Consider the following 22,114-nt stretch of genomic DNA (forward strand, 5'->3'; position numbering starts at 1 on the left):
CGGGTTACGAAAAAAATTTTGGTGCTTTTCGGCGCTTTTTCGCACCAAATCGCGGCTTTCGCTATTAGCGCCTATGGGGCTTCGGCTTGCGAATGCTTTTCGGGTTACGAATGGCGCCGCGGAACGAATTAATTTCGTAACCCGGGGGAGCCCTGTATGTCTAACATTGACTTTCCAGCAAGGAGGAGTCCCAGCTGTGTACACACTTAAGGTGTATACACACACTTACCAGCTAGAATTTTAGTGTTGTAAAGGGACCACAAGGGCCAGCCCCTCTGCCATGCAGGAATTCACACCTAAGATCTCTCACAACTGAGAGATAGCCAGCCAAACTCTACTTAAAGGCCTCCAAGCCAGTCTGTTCCATCTTGGATGAACTCTTACAGTCGAGACATTCTTCCTAGTAATTCTGTTTTTGTTTTTATTTTTATTGTATGTGACTCACTTTTAATACATGTCATTCTGAGAGTCTCTGTGTGAAGCCTGTAGTCAAAAGGCAGAATGCAAATGAACTAAAATTATATATATGATGAGCAGTGTGGTGTGGTGGATGGCTTGTAGTACTAGCTCCATGCAGTTGCAAATCTGTGGTCAGCCAGACAGCTCACTGGATGACTTTGGGTCAGTTTTAGGATGCATCTGCACTGCAGGAATATTCCAGCTTGACATCCACTTGTAATTTGTTGTGTCTCATGCACCACAACAAACTACCATTTCCAGAATTCCCACAACTCCATACTACTGAGTCTCAGTACTTAAAGCGGTGTCAAAATGGATTATTCCTGCAGTGCAGATGCAGCCATAATCTCTTAAACTGGCATGGCCTAAAAGTAGTTGTGAAGATAACATGGAAGGAGACCTTATCCATTGTGTTGAAAGATAGGAGGGTGAGATAAAACTGTACTGTACAGTACATGAGGTTACTTCACCAGGATGTTTTGTACACTTTCAGAAATATGAATCATAAATTAGGCAAACTTATGCAAATAAGTTTACTTACTGATGACCTTTGGTTGCAGCGTTGAGGTTTGTGTTGGCACAGGATCAGGCTTGCTCTATTCCTTGGTACACAACACATAGCGGTGCTCATATTGTACAAAAAGCGACTTTCATTTTATCTTACCATCAGTTGTACAAAAAACGAGCTGTCCTTTTTCATGCTGTCAATTTCCTTTAAAAAAAAGAACACCAAATTGGTCAATAAATTTAAATTGTGTCATATTCTCTCCTTGCAACAGTAATATCAGGAGCCCTGGTGGCGCAGTGGTTAAACGCCATTTACTCGAAACCACAAGGTTGCGAGTTCTAGACCAGCAAAAGGGCCCAAGCTCGACTCAGGCTTGCATCCTTCCGAGGAGGGAGCTAAAATGAGTACCCAGACTGTTGGGGGCAAATTAGCTTACTTGCTCATTAGCTTACTTGCTGTTCACCGCTATGATCTTTGGAATAGCGGTATATAAATAAAACAAATTATTATTATTATTATTATTATTATTATTATTATTATTATTATTATTATACAGCATACATGGTGGCCAGTTATTTTCTGGCTGTGTTTCTTGTGGCTAATTTTTTTTCTTTTCCTGAAAATGCTTTTTTTTCCCCCTCTTGGTTTCTGAAACAGTAAATTTCTATACCTCATGGATACAGAGCTGAATGAAAAATGTAATAACACTTTTCCTGACATGAATTATATATCTGAAATGTTTGGTAATAACAAAGGCTCAAGAGCCAACATGATGTAGTGGTTTGCATGTTGGATAGAGCTGCATTTACACTGCAGGATTAATGCAGTTTAATGCCACTTTAACTGCCATGGCTCTATGCTATAGATTTCTGGGATTTGTAGGGTTTTTTAGATATTTAGTCTTTACTGTTAGAGTGCTCTGGAGCCACAACAAACTACATCTCCCAGGATTCCATAGGATAGAGCCAGTGTGTTTAAAGAGGTGTCAAACTGCATTAATTCTGCAGTATGGCAGCAGCCTAGCACTTTGGAAACAAGGGTTTGAATCCCTGTTTTGCCACCAAAATCTGCTGCATGATCTTGGGCAAGACTCACTCTCTAAGCCTTAGAGCAGTGGTTCTCAACCTTGGGTCCTCCAGGCATTTTAGACTTCACCTCCCAGAATCCCTGATCATTTGGGCAAGCTGGCTGGGACTTCTGGAAGCTGAAGTCCAAAACATTAGGAGAGCCATAGGTTGAGAACCACTGCCTTAGAGGAAGGCAGTGGCAAACCTCTTCTGAGTAAATATTGCCAAGAAAACCCTAGGAAAGGGTTACTATAAGTTGAAGTCAACTTGAAGGCACGTAACAACAAGAAAGGCTCACCAGTTCTCTCTCCTTTTCTCTCTCCAGCGACATCCATCCTGAAGAAAAGCAAGCGACTAAAGCGGAACAATGTGGAGTTTGACCGGGTCACTGTGTTCTACTTCCCACGCTGCCAGGGGTTCACCAGTGTGCCTAGCCGTGGGGGATGCACCCTTGGCATGGTCAGCAAGCATGGTTTCTCCCGGGAGTTCACGCTGGCCGAGTTTTCCAAGGAACAGGAACTGGTGCGACGGGAGAAGCTGAAGGAGAAGTTGAAAGAGGAGAAACTGGAAGCCTTGAAGTGGAAAGTAAGTCACAGAGAGGCCCTGCCATGCAGGCAAACAGGTCCTGGGTTCAGTTCTTGACATCTTTGGCTAGGAAAGGATTACAGGTAGCTACAGGCAATCTCATCTGCCCAAGGCCCTAAGGGCTGCTTCCAGTCAAATCAGGCAGTACTAAGATAGGCAGATAGTCTAGAGGGCACCAGGCTAGGAAGGGCCATCTATTTGTTTCTAGACTCAAGTGTAAATCATTGATAATCAGACTTAACTTTATCCCACATTGTTAAATAAAGCACCATTAACACCGCCCTTTCCAATACCAGCCATTGCTTGCTGTCCCTAAACTGTGGTGCCCAAGACACAAATATGTTGCTTTCAACTTTGTGGTGGGTCAGTGTCGTTTACTGTTTGCTCAGATTTGTTGTCGTTGTGTGCCCTCAAGTTGTTTCCTATTTATGGCAACCCTAAGGCAAACCTATCATGGGTTTTTCTTGGCAAGTTTCTTAAGAGGGTGTTTGCCATTGACATCCTCTCAGGCTGAGAGAGTGTGACCTTGGGTAGGTCACCCTCAGCATCAGAGGAAGGTCATGGCAAACCTTCTGAACAAATCTTGCCAAGAGAACTCCATGAACGATTCACTTTAGGTGCTTCATAAGTTGGAAATGACTTGGTCACACAACAACAGCAACCTGATAACAAGGTGGTGAGTTCCTTGGTGCATTCATTTCACTGTTTTAACAAGCATTTCTTGTTTCTTTCCCCCAAATAGCTAACCATGAATGGTACGAAAGAGTGTGAGGAGGCCAACCAGCTTACCACAGAAGACATCTCAGATGAGGACATTGAAGGCAATGGCACAGAGCTGGAGGACGGCTTTTTCCTCCAGCCCTACCCGGCCAAGAAGAGGCGAGCTCTGCTCAAGGCCATGGGTGTCAAGAAGATCGACAAAGAGGAGAAGCGGGAGCTGCACAGCATTCGCCTCTCCCGAGAAGACTGCGGCTGCAGCTGCCAGGAGTTCTGCGATCCGGAAACGTGCAGCTGTAGTTTGGCTGGCATTAAGTGTCAGGTGGGTGGCCTTGCCTTGAAGAGGGCTGTAGGGATTGCAACATGGCACAGCAGAACATTCTCTTGTAGATGGTCACTTGCCAGCTCCAGTGTGGTTTTAAATCAGGTTTGAGTAGGAAGAAGTTGTTTGTATCGGGATGAGCCAAGCATATTTCTTTGTCTTAAGAATGCTACAACGAGGGCTCTGGTCAGCATCTACTTTTTGCCAGAGGGCAAATGGTAATTTCTGCTGCTGTGCTCTGTCAACGCAGCTGTCACTTGTCTTTGCCAGTCTGTTCGTTCTCCAGAGCTTTGCAGATTCATATTTATCTTCCCATTGCAACTGGTGATGCTAAACCTTGTCTGTTAGTATATTCCTTAGGAACCAGCTTAGTGTAGTAGTTTCAGTGTAGGACTAGGACTCTTTAGATCAGGGTTCAGTTCCCTGCTCGGCCATGGAAACTTGCTGAACAAGTCAAACTCGGCCCCAGAAAACCCCACGATAGGGTTGCCATAGGTTGAAAACAACTTGAAGGCACACAACAACAATATTGCTTAAGGCTACCCAGTGTGTCTATGGTTGAGCCTCGACTTGAATCTGGATGCTGTGTGGCTTGTTTCCCTAGATCAAGTAATACTCTTGTCTTTCTTGCTCCCCAGAACTTTATTATGCATCAGAACTAACATCTATAGGCATGGCAGACAGGAAGTGGATGGTTTATGTGCTCAGCACAAGCTGAACAGATTACATGGGTGGTGTTTTGCATCATTCAAAGAGGTGACAGCCACTCAAGTAAATGTTTTAACTGTGTTGTAAAAACAGTAGCAGAGCAGAGCCCCTTGGAACACTAGTGGACATTTAATGCCAGAATGGATAGTGGTGCTTTCTTGGACATTGGAACCTCAAACCACCAGCTATATTTGTTATGGCAGCTGGCATCCGCAGTCCAAAATCTTAGCAGTTCTGACAGATGGCCATCCAGTCTCTGTTTAACAACCTCCAAAGAAGGAGACACCACCTCCCTCCAAGGGAGTGTGTTCCACTGTCAAACAGCCCTTATTATCAGGAAATCCTTCCTAATGTTCAGATGGAATTTCTTTTCCTATAGTTGAACTACTTTGTCAGTGGAAATAGTTCCAAGATTTGGCCTAGAGTCCTCAACTGGAGACAAATTCCTTGAAAATGCATGTCCAAAATCAGCTTTGACTAACTTGTAGGCAAAATGCAAACAATTGGGGGCCAGTAACATCCAGATGCTGTTTTGGGTTAGTTTTTTTTAATTAAACAAGGTAAATGTGACATAATCTTTGTTTTTTGCTGGCAGATGGATCACACATCCTTTCCTTGTGGCTGCACAAAAGATGGCTGTGGAAACACAGAAGGGAGGATCGAGTTCAACCAGGCCCGTGTACAGACACACTTCATTCACACCATCATGAAGCTGGAGTTGGAGAAGAACCAGCAAAGCAGTGAGAGGAATGTTGAGCCTGAATCCTCTTTCAGAGAACGACTTCACCCATTTGGCTGTCCAGTGAGCAAGGCAGCATTAGAGGAAAGGACCAAGCCTCTGATGCCAGCCTTCCAGTTCAGCACTGACCTGGAGACCATTGGCGAGAACAGCTGCAGCAGTGATATGACTGATTCATCTCTTTCATCCAGCCAGAGTGAGGATTTGGAAGAACAATATGAGGCCACCCCATCTGAAAAGTCGCAGTCAGATGTTGACGACGACGGCTTGGCCCGGATCCTCCATTTCAGCGATTCCGATGCAGAGGATGACACTAGCACTGCCAACGGCTGCCAGGATAACTTGAGTTCATTCCATCCGACTGGCTTCTTCAGTGTGGATGTGGAAAACCAGTGTGTCACCAATGTGGCTGAGAAATTTGGCAGTGACAACGGTTTGAGCCATTTGCCGAATCTCACAGAATGTTTGGATGAGAACGCCAATCAGGAGGCAAGTTGTTTTTTCGAGGAAGCCTCCTCAGGAGCACAAGGTGGTAGTGTCTCTTCCATGGGGGAACAGTGCTCCAAAAACTACATGGACCTGAGCCTTTCCTCTGACTCTCTGGATTTTTTCCAGTCCTTCTCAGACTACAACCTGGGACCCCTTTATAATTCTTTGAAGGAGTACGAGAACCTGGACAACTTTTCAGCCCTGCAGCTCCAGTTGCCAAACTTCCCTAGTTTGCCCCAGTCTGGGGACCAGAGCACCTGCTTTTTAGAGTCCCTCATTGGCTTGTCTGAATCGGTCCCAGAAACCCCTGCACCTTTTACAGACAATCAACTTCTAGAAGATGCCATTAAGTCATCCCTAATGGAGACAGTGAAGGTTTAATTATGTGTGTGTCTGTGTGTGTGTTGTTTTTTTTTAAAAAAAAACATGGACAATGCACCATGGATAAGGAATCCTTGGAAGAGAAGGAAATGCTACAAAGATTGAAGGCAAATGAATATTGTTCATATTGGGACACTTTGGGGAGGGAGCAAAAATATCTGCAGCTACAATCGGTTTTCTTTACTGCTTGTGCAGACCTCTTAGCCTTTTAATGGCATTGGGGAGGGGTGGAAAACAAAAGATAACTTTTGCAAAACAAAACACAATTTACTTGCATTTTGTATGGGCAGCAGGGAAGACCTTGTGAGCAAGTATTCCTTGCATTTTAACACTGTGGATCATCCACAGAGCACCTTCTGCAAACATTTTCAAATGTTGGCAGACAATTTTCTCAAGCTGCTTTGAGAATTTTCTTTATATAATTATATTTATTGTCAAAATGATTTGCTGAAGGGTTGTCTGTTGAGTAAGACATTTACAGGGAGAAAAAATAGGCCCCTACACTATTAGATGCATCATTTCCCTCTCCAGTCTATTTATTGCAAAATTCCACAGTTTAAAATAGCCACCGAAGCTTGAACTGAGCATGGAATCTTATTTAAATTAGTCATGCCTTGGATGTATTATGTGTACAATCATATTTTTGCATAATATATCTGTCTTTATTTATTTGTTACCTTCACATACCTGAGTAGCACTGGGGCTTACTAAGGAGCTAAAACACCCCAGGCTTTAAGGATGTGTTTTCTTTTTGCTTTTTTCCTTTGGGGAAAATAAAACTGTGTTTATTTGCAATGCAGTTGCATAACTTTTCTAGCGTGAACCCAGATGTCATATTTAAAGTACATCCTTGAAGTGTCAGGGACTTAAGCTAAAGTCCAACTAGTCCACTCTTGAGTCTGGATCTGACCCAAAGGCTTTTGGAGAAGTCATGTATCTGCATTACAAATTCTGTTTCACTCTCTTGGGTTCCAGGTTTCTCCCTGGTCTCCTTGGCCTCCTCCAGTGGGCAAAGGCTCTCTAGCGAGTGTTTATTAAACTGGTTTCTTCAAACAAGCTTACTTCCCAGTGGAGGTACAGGGTGAAATGGAGTGTTGTACACAGCTTCAGGAGTGTCTTCTTTTTGCAGTGGGAACCCCTTGTGCTGCTTTTGTAATCGCAGTGCAGTGCTGTAAAGGGACTTGCTGTTATGGGAGAACGATGGGCAATTGGAGGGAGCTAGTGTACATACTAGAAAGGGACTCACTGGATCATATTTGTGGCTGAGAAGAATATTTGAACTTTGGAAATTCTGAGAACAGTGAAATATTGCAGCACAGCAAAAAGAACACACCCTGTTGACCCTCCCTCCCTTTATATCTCCAAAGCTCCTGTGTTGTAGTATAAAAAGAGAGGTTGTATGTTGCTACTATTTAAGAAAAAAATCTTGATTTTTTTTCCTCTGCCATGTCATTCTTGTAGAAGACTTGTATCTGTGTGGTGTCCATAATTCTGCTGTGGACAAGTAATAATAACCCCTAACTATTAAGAGAGAGCATAAGAGGAAAGAAATCATATGAACTATTTAAAGCAGAGATAAAAGTAAAAATGTGTTTGTAAATTATTTTCTAATTTATTTAATTTACTTAAGGATTTGGCCATGACTTCTTTATAGAATGAATCTGATCTATTATGGTGCCCAAATATACAAGAAGAAGAACCTGTTTTGGAAGAGCCAAGCTTGCAATTGAAGAGGACTTTTTAGCCTTTGCAGTAGTAATAGCAAAAAAATTTAAACATGCAAAACACTGTGCTTAGCAGGACTTGGGATGTTTTAGGTTGTGTCAGGTGGGAGAGAGAATGCCAGTGTGAAGCTAGACAGTTGCAACTGCAGTGCAGCCCACACAGGATTGCATTAAAATGCCATTTATACAATGTGGTGCCCATTCATTCTCATAAACAGGATCCACCTAGCAACAAATGTTTCCTAATGATCTAGAGCAGTGGTTCCCATCCTTTGGTCCTCCAGATGATTTAGGGTTCAGCTCCCAGAATTCCTGACAGTTGGCCAAGTTGGCTGGGGCTTCTGGAAGTTGAAGTCCAAAACAAATGGAAGACCAAGGGTTGGGAATCCACTGATCTGGAGTCCCACATGTTTGAATGGGATGATATGGTTGGAACAGGTAAGGACAAGACAGCATTGTATTATTCAGTGTATCCTTGGATTTCATTACAAATGGCGAAGTTGTCAAATTTCCGAAGGGTTCCCTTTTTTAAATGCTCCTTTGACATTTGGAAAGTGAAGAACAACTTTTCTATTTTTAAAAAAAATGAAAACAAGACTTTGGCTAAACTAGGATATTTATACGCCTCTTGGAAAGATACCAATTAAACAGTGAAGAGGAAAAAGAAAACATTAGAAACCTTTATTGTTGATATGTTATTGAAATATAAACACACACCCACCAAAACCTCTGTCTCAACATAATTTAGAGGCCTTGTTTAGAAGGAAGATCCAGTTGGTAGTGCTTAAAAATGATAGAAAGCAAGCAGAGTAAGCATCTACATCTGTTAAGCCAGTGCCGTTCTCTCCCCCTCCATCTGCCGTCTCTTGGCTAGTAGTTGGCGGTGTTTGCTTAGAAGGCTTACTGTGTCAAAACTTCCAACTTTAAAAAACAATAGTTTCTTGAGATAACACAAAATGTGTAAAGTTGTAGATGGGGACAGATCCCATTCACCAGGAGTGGGATTAATGTGCAGTTTGTGAGCTGTGAATTGCTCATCCCAGTACAAGTGCTTTGTAGGTATGTCCTTAAAAGCAGGGTGCAAACCTAACACTGTTGGGTGATTTCCATACAATATATTCAACTGGTCACCACTCCATTCTGTAGTAGGATACATATGCCTTTACTACCAACGAGCCTTAGTGTCTACTGGTTCAGTTTGGCCCAGTACAGATGGGCCTCGTGGCACATCTTGATGACGTACTAGGGTTGCCTCGGGGCATCACTTACCGACGCCCCACAACCCTAGCACGTATTCCGTACATCAAAATGGCGGCGCCCTGTACAGATGAGTGCCACCATTTTGATGTGACAGATGCTTAGCGTCTACACGTGTCTCTTTTTGTGGGTTCTTTTTGCTCTGCGGGAAAGTCCTGTGGTCTGGAGGCTGCGGCTTCCCCGTGGAGCAAAACCAGGTGCCGGGAGACCGCCCTTTTTGGGCCGTCTGTACCGGGCCTTTGATTTATTCAGTGATCACATACACATGTAGCAGATTACTTGGTACTAAATTCTTACTCTGCTTCAAGGAACTCAGCTGTTTTTATGCCTCCCTCTTTTAAAAGCTTGCTATCCCCAAAACACCTCTTTCACCTGACTAAAACACTATCCCCGCAACAAAAGCAGAGCGGCAGCTTTTATTAAGTAGGATAAAAAGATTAATCTGGTTTTTGTGTGTGTCTGTGTGTGTCATCCATTATTATTGAATGTTTCCATTTCCTAAGCAATTCCCTTTGGTTGGGAAGGGGTAACTTTCTGGATTGCGATCCTTCGGCTGCAGTTGCATCTGGTCTTGCTTGTGCCACTGGGGTTTTTGCTAAGGGAAACAGTGTCCTTGCCTCTCTGAGATTAGACACCCTGCACTTTGACCTCTAGCGATCTGGAAAACATCCAGCATTCTTTCCACAACGGAGCTGTTTGGAAAGACTTTTGTCCCACCAAGTCTATGCAAAGATAATTTTTTAAAAAATCAAATAGTGAAGTCTCTATGGAACAATGTGGCGTCCAGCGCAAAAGGGTAATCCCACTTTGGGCAATTTTGTTTTAAAACAAAGTATTTAACTTTAAATATATAAATATATATAAATATATCCCAATTTTCGTATTTAATTTGTGGATTTTTTTTTAATTCCACCTAAATTAAATAATGACTCTTTTAGGACATTTTTGGTACTGTTTTGTTTGGGGGGTTGTTTTTGGCACTAAATCAAAAACAGTAGAACATTCCCTGCATATATGTCTGTATATGCCTTTTTGAAACGAATGTTGGGAGATTGAGGGGTAAGACCCCTTCTGCCTTCGTAGATTTCCCCCTCCTCTTTTTTAATTTATTCACTTTATGTGTGTAGGTGCCAACTTCCCTCTTTCACACCTCAGGGTGCACTGATTGTAAATAGATATATATATATTTCCTCTTTCTGTATCTTGTATAAAACGTTGCCTGTTACAGCAGTCCCCCCCCCCTTTAAAAACAAAACAAAAAATCCTGGGTATTTATTGACACGATCTGTAATTATCTAATGCAATGATCGAAACACTTTGGTTTCAACGGCTTTATGTTTGCTTTCTCGGTGTATATATTCTGCTTACGTTGCTTCAAGGTACAAGTTTTTTTAAAAATGCATTTTATTTTTACCTCTTTGGCCCCTTTCCCCATTTTCACTGATATAAAAAGCAAAACTAAAAAGAAGAAGCGTTATCTGCCTATGAGCTGCTGTCTCTCATTTCGTCCGAGCAATATGAAGAAAATTTCATTACGCTTTCAAATAAAAACAACTTTTGCTTTAGAACAGAGCCATGGCCGTGTCGTCTCTTCTGCGCTGGGATGGAGGGCTGGGGGAGGTTAATGAAAATCAAATTTGTGCCAATGTAAAGGCCTTCCAAGGGCTCGCTGGGGTTGCTATGGAGAAGGGTCTTGCGTTCAAAATATCCCTTCCTTATTCACAACTTGTCCCCCAAAGACTGCCAACTTCTGATTTGTGCCTTCGACAGCTGTGTGCTGGCGGTGCAAGGGGTGTGTGTGTCTTTTATTCTTAGGACACAAGGCAGACTGCTCATGGATACACTCACACCCCATTTAAAAGCCTATGGAATCATGTTGTTTGTTCAATTTCTCAGTCTCTTAGCAGCCTGCAAAATCTACCACACCTTATTCGGATTTTCTTCCTGCATTCTAAGAGGTTTTGAACACAGGATCATTTGGTGCTATCTTGCTTTCTTGCATCATTTAGCCCAGCATTGAACTCCAGTGTTTTAGAGACGGAACTTTCCAACTCCTTCCTAAAATTCTGGAGTTGGAAGATACCCCAAAGGTCATCCAGTCCAACCCCCTGCCATGCAGGAATACACCATCAATGCACTCCTGACAGATGGCCATCTTGCATCTGTTCAAATACCTCCAGAGAAGGAGGCTCCACTTCCCTCCAAGGCTGCATATTCCACTGGTGAGCAGTTCTTAGCACCAGGAAGGTCTTCCTAATGTTTAGAATCATAGAGTTGGAAGAGACCCCAAGGGCCATCCAGTCCAACCCCATTCTGCCATGCAGGAACTCACAATCAAAGCATCCCCGACAGATGGCCATCCAGCCTCTGTTTAAAGATCTCCAAAGAAGGAGACTTCAGACTCTCCGAGGAAGGAGTTTGTTCCACTGTCAAACAGCCCTCATTGTCAAGAAGTTCCTCCTAATGTTGAGGTGGAATCACTTTTCCTGGAGCTTGAATCTATTGCTCTGTGTCCTAGTCTCTGGAGCAGCAAAAAACAAGCTTGCTCCATCCTTGACATCCTTTCAAATATTTAAGCATGTCTATCATGTCAGCTCTTAAACTTCTCTTCCCCAGGCTAAACATACCCAGTATGTAGCCTTGCCAGATGCGAATTGGTTCAGTACAAGATGAAGACTCCCATGTACACCCATGAATGAACTGAAATGAACGCTGAAGAACTCAAAGCTAAAAACACTAGTTAAGTTCGTAAAGGGTATTATCATCAAGACACAAGTGTTGTTCTGCAAATAATCTTGTGTCCCAAAAACTCAATTTGTAGTATTCCAAGGTAGCCTGCAAATTAAGATGTCTTCTGTGAAAGGCAAATGTAGGCACATCAGCCATCGGATTTATTTCATTTATTTATTCATTGGATTTTTTATCCTACCTTTCTCCCAAAATGGGATTCAAGTGGCTAGGATGGAACCAGGAGAGGCAAGCAAAGGGGACGGAGGATTGGCTTCCATGGGGAGTCAGTTCTTAAAATGAACAACAGGAAATATTTGCACAGTAGAGCATGATATATTTTTGGCATCGCTTGCTGTGACAATATAGCCAAAGCAATCCTCAGCAGATTTAAAGCAAACTGGACATCTCTGCAAATTAAAGTCTTTCCAGGGGTTTAAGTATTGAGAATGGCCTATATATTGTACAGGCACCAGATCCCCTCTGATATTGAATGTTAAGCAGGGTCAGTCTGGTTAATACTTGGATGGGAGACTGCCAACAGGTACTAAGTGCTGTAAGCTATATTTTGGAGGAAGGAACTGGCAAAACCACTTCTTGAGCATTCCTTGCTTAAGAAAACCCTATGAAATTAAAGGAGTTGCCATAAGTTGACAGGTGGCCTGAAGGGCCATACATACAGACAACTGCTGCAGAGAGCAAATGATGGCATTGCCCCCCAATAAAGACTGCTACTACCCCTGTTAAATTTTCCTTCCATCTGAAAATTTCTTGCATGAGAGAATGAGCCATTGAAAATCATTCACACCTAGAACTTTTATACAGTTGGACTTCTGTATCCATGGATTCTGCATCCACCGATTCAACTATCCACAGCATGAAAATAAATAAATAAACTTTTACTACCCCATTGTATATAATGGGATTTGAGTATCCACAGATTTTGGCATCCACAAGAGGCCCTGGAACAAACCCCAGTCAATAAGAAGCACGGGCCCACTGTATTTTGCTGTGTTCACTTTTCTTTGGTCGCTTTGCCTGCTCCTTTCCTTTAATGCCTAAGCTGCATTTTTAAATACTTGACTGAAGTATCAGTATGCAAAGGGATCTTGTAGCGCCTTTGAGATTAACTGTGTGAAAGAAGTTGTAGTGTCAGCTTTCATGGACTTGGTCCACTTCCTCAGATGCATCTGCTGAACCAGACCAAGTCTACAAAAGCTGATGCTACAATTTTAGTTAGTCTCAAAAGTGCTATAAAATCTATTTTGCTTACTGACATTCCAGATTAACACGGGTTTGTCTCTGATCTTTATTCAGTTACTCCAATGTTATAAATTTGCGGACTGAAGAAAAATTTAATGGGGGGAGGGCAGAATCCTATGGCCTTTGTTTTTGTCCCTCTCCCAATGGTTACAGCCTTGCATCTGTTGCACTACACACAGCTTGCTCTAATACCCCTTTAACTGCTACTTCTCTGTGCTATGGATGCCTTGCATTGCACTTTGAGGGGGCATTAGTGGCAGAGAAGTCTCAGTACCTGATGAAAGCGCACATCCCAGGATCCCATGGAATGGAGTTGTGGAAGCTAAAATGGTACCAAAACGCGGGGGAGGTTCTCCTTCCTCTTATCTGCAATGAGCTGTCCATGCGCAGGTGGACATGGTGCAGAATGAAAGAGTCTTACCCTCTCAACATTTCACAGACGGAAGGTGGCCCATGTATGGCCAAGCAACATCAGAGTGCGGACAAGTTCACAAACATGAAGGAAGAAGGGCACACAAGCTAGGAAGGAACACAACAGGAGGCTCAGGTAGCTTTTACCTGAGCCTACTGGGAAGGGTAAGATTCCTCTCCTCTGAACTGAGTTTACTTTGAACCTAGCTTCAGCAATTGCCATTATCTGAAGACCACAGATGCAAGTGGGAGAAGAAGAGAGAAATGATGACATTTTAAAAGGAGTTGAAAAGGTGGGACATGGGAGGATTAATTGGGACTGTCCCCACTGAATTGGGTTAGTTGGAGGCAATGGGTTGGTGTCACCTGGTAAGAGTTGTGATGTAGCAAAATTCAACGTATGCCTTCAAATCACACTGTTGTACACACAACCCAAGTGTATTGACATATAGGTAGAATTCAAAGATACAGCCATGTTAGTCTGTAGAATCAGTATGTAGAGAGATCTTGTAGCACCTTTGAGACTAACAGAAAGAGAAAAGTTGGCAGCATGAGCTTTCCTAGACTTCAGTCTACTAATGCATCTGAGGAAGTAGACTGATGTCTAGGAAAGCGCATGCTGCCAATTTCTTTCAGTTAGTCTCAAAAGTGCTACAAGATCTCTCTGCATATTGAAATATACATAGTGAGGATTTGGTTAAAAAGTGATGGGGTTTTTTAAAAGAAAATTTTAAAAGAATTTTTTAAAAAAATCAAATTTGTTTTTAAATTTTTGAAATTTTAAAAAAAACTCTGGGGCCTCTTCTGCCACTGAATTCCCCCCACTCTCCCCATTCCTTAAAGCATTTCAAGGGGAAGCAGGTGAATGCTACAGCCCCCTTCTGCCAAAAGGAAGAGTGGTGTCAGTGGCCCTTTTCTGGATTAGCTTTTTGCCAAAGAGGGAAGAACTTGGAACCCATGAAGCTCCTGGGCATTTCATTCTGACAAGGAGGACGCTGCTTCTTGAAAGCCATCCAGTTGCTGAAATTATTTCTGGGTGGCCAAGCTCAGAGAACAACAAGCATTACTGTTAACAAAGCTGGGCTTCTTTTTTAAAAAATGTAATGTACGGAAACTTACTGGCGCCTTCTGACAATTCACAGAATGCAGCCTTCAGGTCTCTGCAGATTGATGGCATGCAGCAAACAGTAGGTGGCCAGTGGAAGACAGTGTGAAGGAGAGTTCATTCCTGCTCTGTGCCAAAAAGAGGAGGGGAAGACAACCCCCCTTTCTTAAATCCAATGTGTGCTTTTCTAAGCACTTAATGTGCATTTTTGCTGAAAGTAAGAGGATAGTTGCCCTGTGGCAGAGTGTATCTAGGAACATTATTTTCCATGTTCTTTTCTAGGCTGATGCCAAATCCCTCTCCAAGCCAAATTCTGTTTAAATTGATTCTGCACTCAGACTATATTATGCAAATTTATCATTTTGTCTCATTTACATTGCTGGTTCCAGCTGCCAGATAGGTTGCTTTCCCTCCCTGTAAGGTAAGTCGGAAAAGACTTGAGGGCACACAATACACACACATACACTATTGCTTGGTGTTTATTGGTTGGTGTTTTAAATCGGCTCCAGCCTCCTGGACTGCAGCTGGGACACGGGCTGGAGGCAGGGATTATTGCACACTAAATCGCTGCCGAATTGCCAGCTGCCATTACCCTGGGTCCAAGCCGGGTCCAAGCCATACTCTGCCAGCACTTTGCAGAAGTCAGAAAGCTTTCCAACTTCTAAAAAGTGCTGGTGGAGCGCAGCTAGGACCCAGGTTTTTACCTGAGAGGACACCTCTCTAGGAATCTCTAGGTCCTCCAGTGCAACTCTGTGGTCAACATCTGCCAGACGTTGACCTTAGAACAGCGCTGGAGGAGCTACAAATGCCTAGTGGAGTGTTCTTTCTAGGAGTCTCTAGGGTCTTCAATGCAACCTTTGGTTAAATTTGACCATAGAATTGCACTGGAGGACCTAGATATTCCTAGAGAGAATATATTAATAAAATCCGTGAATAATCACATCTGCAAATGTCAAAGCCGAAAATGTGGAGGGAGGAGTGTGTGTGTGTGTGTGTGTCTGTCTGTCTGTCTATCTATCTATCTATCTTGCAGGACCTAAGATAAGGCTTGTCTGATGTTTTTGGACAAAACTGCTAGCAGCAATATGCTTTAAAAAATCTGTTTTGTTAGTTTCAAAGTCATTTGTAGGATACATGTTTCCCAAGGAAGTCAATTTGAGAGTTCTAGGGTTTTTTAAATAAATAAATAAAATTGTCCCTATCCCCTTCGGTGTGCTCATGGTACTTCAGAGGCAAATAAAAGTGACAAGCCCCCCGCCCCCCCCCCCCGCATGCACAAACTTGAGAGGTTGCTATAAGGCAAGGGCTGGCTTAGTAGGAACAGGCCTGCAGTCTGGCTCAAAGAAGTGGGACGCTAAGATTTAATCTACCTCTCCATGCCCATCTCTTGATTTCTCTGTTTTAGATTGGTGTGAGCTGAATATTTCCACTTCCTTTAGTGATATCACCATGTGTGGGACTGTGAAGAGAGAAGAGAGTATTAGCATGGTGATAGCCATCCCTGAAAACCAACGGCAAAAATATTACCCTTGCTCTGAATTGGCTTTGTGGTATTGTGACATATTCCACACTGCAGCTAGCACGCATGCAAGCACACATAAAGAGTGGCATTTGATATGTGGATGCCTGTGGGATTGTGTTCAGGGAATATATTTTGCTTCTGAATACATATGCCCTCCTTCAAAAACGCTTGCTTTTAAACATCAAACACAGTCCCATTACTTCTCTGCAATGGATTACCACTTTTCCTCATGATTGGCAGCTGTCTAAACGTGATTCCATTGAATTTTTGTCTACGTCTGTGATGGCCTATTCCCACAATGCAGGGTGCTGCAAAAACCATGTGCTAAAATGTCATAAAAGTGAAGGATCTCTGGAGGTCAAGTCAGGAGCATAAGGTGGTCCTGTCAGCGGTATTAATACTATTTACGTAAGGGTAGCTTGGGGCCTACCAAGTCCTTACTACACATGCCAGCCAGCTGGCTCTAAGAAGCCCAGATGTTGTCTAAAGGCGAGGCAAGCGAATCCTGCTCTTTCCCCTCCGTAACAATTGGGACTCGGTGGCATCTTTGTCTGAAAAGGATAGCCACAAATTTGGGATCATGATTATCTACTACAAAAAAACCCTGCCCTTCATGAATTTATCTGATCCCCTTGTAAAGCCACATTGTTGATGTGTGCCTTCAAGTCATTTCCAACTTGTGATGACCCTAAGGCGAAGCTATCATAGGGTTTTCTTGGCACATGGTTTGCCATTGCCTTCCCCTGAGGCTGAGAGAGTGTGACTTGCCCAAGATCACCTAGCGGCTTTACATGGTTGAGCTGGGATTTGAACCCTGGTCCCCACAACTACACCACACTGGCTCAACACCACATAGAATGCCGTAATCGCACAATGGCTGAGATCCTATATGAGATCCTACATTGCTAAACTGGTTCAGTGCTGGTTAATACTTGGATGGAAGACTGCCAGTGTAGGCTATATTTCAGAGGAAGTAACTGGCAAAACCACATCTGAACCTTCCTTGCCTAAGAAAACCCTATGAAATTCATGGGGTCACAGTAAGTGGGCAGGTGACTTAAAGGCACACAGACACACACAGAGAAACAGACACACACACCCTAATCCTATTCAGTTTTACACATACAGTGAATCTCATTTAGGGAACATCAAGATGGATTGAAAAGTCCTACCATTTGACCCTGTTCTTTCCAAGTTTAAAATAAACCAATGTGGGGAGCTTAAGTCTCCGACTCTATTGAGAGATGACAGAAAATATTCTGGAGTAAACAAATTATCCATAGATCTCCAAAATAAAATAAAATCGCAAAGAACAGGAACATAATCTGGGACTTTCTGGCCTTTTTAGTCAGTCCGGATGCACCCTTAGCGACTTTTCCTCTCTGGTACAAGGTGACTATAGCACTGATCGTTTCTATTTTTCCAAGATGATGGTGAACTTTCCATCATAAAATACAATATTCCCATGTGCAAGTAACCATGGCGGAAATTTGACAGAATTCAAAGATATAGCCATGTTAGTCTGTGGAATCAGTATGTAGAGAGATCTTGTAGCCCCTTGGAGACTCAATGAAATAAAGAAGTAGGCAGCATGAGTTTTCGTAGACTTGAGTCTACTTCCTCAGACGCATTTAGTCTGCATCTGAGGAAGTAGACTGAAGTCTACAAAAGCTCATACTACCAATTTCTTTCTTTCAGTTGGAAATTTGACAGGTGTACCCTTCCTTGATAGAGTTGCAGCAACTTGGAGGAAGTTGTCAGAATGGTTGAGCCTCCACCTGTCAGACAGCTATTAAGAAGACCCTAGCTGTCCTACACTTACCCTAATCCCTGCAGTGGCCGATCCTACTAAGCTGCAGAATGGTAGGCATTGCATTTTCCAAAGGGGAGGCCTTCCTTCTTGCTCGCATTAGTTTTGAGTTTCTTTGCTTGACGTAACCATAGGAACATGTTATATTTGCTGTAATGTTACCCTGGTAATCTGCTGGACACCTTCCAGCTGATCTGCAGCCGCACCCAACCTTCTGTAGCATGGATTGTTAAACCTTGAAGAGATCCATTAACCAAGAACAGATGTCTGTCTCTCCATCCTCGCCCCTTTCGCTCAAAAAACACAAAAGTAAGGAACAACTTCTGGGGCCCAGTAGCCACTTGGAACTGCAAGGCAGCGGCCCTGATTTGAAATGGTTTAGTGGCATCTAGTGGCTGGAAGCACACCAGGCTCCTAGATACATAACACAGTGGGCTCTCCACATTTGCGGCTCTGATTTTTGCGGACTTGATTATATGTGGTTTGGATTAATATGTTCCCGAAGGCCTGTAACAGACTGCCAAAATAAAGCTGCTTCAAGTCTCTTTGGAGGTATGCTATTTAAATGATGCATGGGTCCTAAGAGTTCAGAGGTTGCGCCAAAGCCATACTCCATTCCTAAGCACTGGAGTGCAACTTTGGTGCAGCTTCTGGATTCTTAGGATGCATGCATCATTTAAACATCATACCTCCAAAGAGACCTGAAGCAGCTTTATTTTGGCAGTCTGTAACAGGCCCATGTTTTGCAATTTTGTATTTTGCAAGGTGCCGGCCTGCAAACAGCCCTCTGAACTAAGACCAGAAACGGCAAAATGCAGTCCTATGACTAACAATCTTCAGTTTTTTGCTCTTGTTTGGCTTTTAATGCCTTGCCTGATGAAGACACCAGTGTGGCTTCAAAAGCTTGCAACATGTGATTGTGCATTGTTTGGATGTTATTGGGTTCCTCTTCCATATATCTATATATATAGTGGAGTAAAATGGAAGCCAATGTGGTCATCCTCACCCACACATCCTTCAGTGAAGGGGATTCTATTTATGTTCATATCTGAGTCAGATTTAAAGGTATTACAGTATATTGCACTTTCATGAAGTGACATCACCATCTAGTGGACATGAAATAAATTCCATGAAATGACTTACATGGATGTTTAGTTTTAATTGATTTTAAAGCAGTAAAGAAGCCTTCTACACTGGATTGAATCCCATTCACTGAGATGCAGGGTTGGTGCAAATTCGTGAGAACTCCTTGCCACTCTGGGAGTCTATCCCCGTCTGGTTTTAGGCAGCAAACTCCCAAGGTAAAACCAAAACAAGTAAATCAACATGTTGCAGTGTTCTTTCAAGTCATTCTACTTATCACAAGAGTTTTCTTGGCAAGATTAGTTCATAGCAAGTTTGCCATTGCCTTCCTCTGAGGCTGAGAGAGTGTGCCTTGCCCAAGGTCATCCAGTGGGTTTCAATGGCTGAGTGGAGATTTGAACCCTGATCTCCAGAGCTCAGACCACTATACCACACTAGCTCTTTCTCAACAAACTCATCTAATACTTTGGAGACCATGGTTCGATTTCTAGCTCAGCCATGAAGCCCATTTGGTACCTTGGGCAAGTCACACTCTCTCAGCCTCAGGGGAAGGCAATGGCAAGCCTCTTTTGGACAAATCCTGCCAAGAAAACCGTATGATAGATTCACCTTAGGGTCACCGTAAGTTGAAAATGACTTGAAGGGACACAACAACAACAACAACAACAGAGAAAGAGGATGACTGCATAACAACTGAAAATTAAACTTGAAAATTAGTGAATCCCCTAAAGAGGAATGAAACCAAACCCCTTTCTCCTTTAAAGCAAAAACGCTTTAAATTGAACAAACAGCATTATTTTCTTTATTTATTTTAGAGATGCTTTGGTAACATGTATCAACTTTCCTTATCTTATATTTTTCTACTCTGGTTATTAATCTCTGATAACGCAGCAGAGAGAGCTATAAATTGTAAAAGGGACAATTACATTTAACCTTGTTTTATATATCTTATTTTTTATTTATTTCATTTATATCACGCCTTTCGGTGGTTCACAGATAAAACCTTTAAAATTATGATAAAATTCAGACAATTAAAACGTCTGCATATAAAATGACATAAAATATACACAATATAAAAAATATAACACAAAATCACACAAAATATACTCAAGTTAAAAACAGACTAAAAACCCGCCTGCTCCATAAAATCACCCTGCAATGCAATATAGCTATATTATTTATATCGTTTTAACGGTTTCACTTTTAAATTGTACAAACCGTTTTATGACTATAGGTAGGACATTTAATGTTTGGGATTAGACCATTGAGGTTTCTATATTTTGTTGTTATTTGGATATAGTTTGAGGCAAAGGCCTTTAGCCAAAAGCAGCCAACAAATGTTTGATTTGCATTAATCTCTGATTATTGATCCACTTTAATTGCTAATTTCTGATCTCTAAGCTCCCAATAGGATTCTGACATTGACAGAAAGATGGGGTATGAAATATGTTTTCCCTGGATGACAAAATGCCCCCAAGCCCTTGCAAACAAACCTTTCTTCTTATCTCAGTGGCCGCAAGCTAACATTCAAGTTTAAAAAAGAAGCACTGGACTACTGTTACGGATGCTTATGAAAACAGCCCATGATTTCTCCTGAGCCTCTCTAAAAAACTCTGAACCTATAAGATGATGAATCTGGTGTGAACTAAACCGGGCAATGTGCAAAAACAGAATTAGGTTTGCTTTGCTTTGACAAGGAAATGTACATTTTTGTTTTATAATGTTGAATTTGTTGTACCTGACATCAGTGAAGATATGGAACAAAAGGATGGCCAAGTAACGGACAGGAACTGGCCTGTATGCTAACTCTTTTTACAGCAAGGGAAAAAAAGGATGAATATAAAAGCTCCGAAGCTAATTTGGGGCCTGAGGGCCTCTTAGCTGAAAAATTCCTATGGCTCTTGGGAGCTTTAATCCTCTTGATACACAGACAACAATCTCTGCTTTCTGTCAGTAGCTTTGGGCTCCTAAAGCTACTGTCTGATTTTCTTTTAGCAGAACATGCGGGGATTGTGCAGACTGAAACCGAGGTTAAATGGTCACACATGCAAAATAAATCATGACGGAATTTGAAAAGATTTTGTCCCCGTTGGCAATGAACTGGAAGGCAACACAGTCAAGTATCAACTCGTAACGTCCAGTTCTTCTATACCTTGGTGATTATTCATCCAAAGTTAAGCACTTTTACATCACATTGTGTGGAAGTGAAACACTCGACGCATGGTGCACTCTCTCTGCTGAGAACTAGAAATGTGTCTACCCTGGTCTTTTTTGTAATACTCTGAAATCTAACAATAGTCACACCATAAATGGTAGCGGTACTCTGTGTGTGTGTTGAATTTATAGATGATGATGGTAATAATAATAATAATAATAATAATAATAATAATTTGTAACCCTAGATAGACAGATCTTTGCAAGCAAATCCAGACCTACTTGAGAATTTCCTCATAATTGTAGTCCTAATGTACAGCAGAGTAAGCAAATTGTGGCTCTTCTCCCCATCTGCTGCTCCTGAGACAACTTTTTTCCCCTCCCTCCTCCCCAGAGTCAATTGCCTTTCTGAGGCTCCATTTACACTATAAAAATAATCCAGGATGAATCTGGGTTATTTCCTTGGTGTTCACACTCACCTTGAATGCACTCAGTGCACTTTTGGGGGAGCTATAAAAAACCACTTAACCTGGGATATTTGATACTGGGTCCCCCCACCCCCTGAGTTTTCCTGAAAGATCTGCATCTTTGGCAGTGTAAATACGCTTATGAGTCAATTCAGATTGCTCTGTGTCATTCAAGGGAATGGAGGCGGCTCTATTTTACCCCGAAATGATGGCATGTGTGAATAACAGAAGGGTTAAAATGACTTGGAGAGATTCGCAAACCCAAAGTGTAATGGGAACAACGATCCAGATATGCATCAGCACAGCGATCTGCATCTCCTGGGGACAAAACACTGAGTGTGAGTGCTCCCCAGAAACCTCCATGAAAGAGGCAATCCACCTTTCAAACAGACAGCTGTGCCTCTCTGCACTATTTAACATTAAAAAAACACAAGCAAAACCCAAAGAAAAAACCAGAAGTAGACTTCTAGGAGCTTCGAGGTTTGTTTGTTTTTTCTTTTTGGCATTTCTGGAAGTCTGTACAGCCCTCAAAGACAGAAAATTGGCCCCATCCTGCATGTACAGGATGTACAGCTGCAGTTGCCCATCCTGGATGAACAGGAAAGATTGGTCAGGC

The 22,114-nt window shown here is 42.4% G+C and overlaps 1 protein-coding gene across 2 annotated transcripts in view; it reads left to right on the forward strand.

Moving 5' to 3' along the window:
* The window catches only part of CSRNP1 (cysteine and serine rich nuclear protein 1), a 100,536-nt gene extending 92,261 nt beyond the window's left edge, over positions 1-8,275 (forward strand). For both annotated transcript variants that reach the window (XM_042472724.1, XM_042472723.1), the window contains exons 3-5: positions 2,360-2,619; positions 3,362-3,658; positions 4,962-8,275. In XM_042472724.1, coding sequence (XP_042328658.1) covers positions 2,360-2,619; positions 3,362-3,658; positions 4,962-5,975 — 1,571 coding nt within the window. In that variant the 3' untranslated portion in view covers positions 5,976-8,275. The remainder of the gene's footprint in view (positions 1-2,359; positions 2,620-3,361; positions 3,659-4,961) is intronic.
* The last annotated feature ends 13,839 nt before the right edge of the window (positions 8,276-22,114 follow it).

The sequence above is a fragment of the Sceloporus undulatus genome, chromosome 6 (assembly GCF_019175285.1).
Source record: "Sceloporus undulatus isolate JIND9_A2432 ecotype Alabama chromosome 6, SceUnd_v1.1, whole genome shotgun sequence".
In the NCBI taxonomy this organism is placed as follows: domain Eukaryota; kingdom Metazoa; phylum Chordata; class Lepidosauria; order Squamata; family Phrynosomatidae; genus Sceloporus; species Sceloporus undulatus.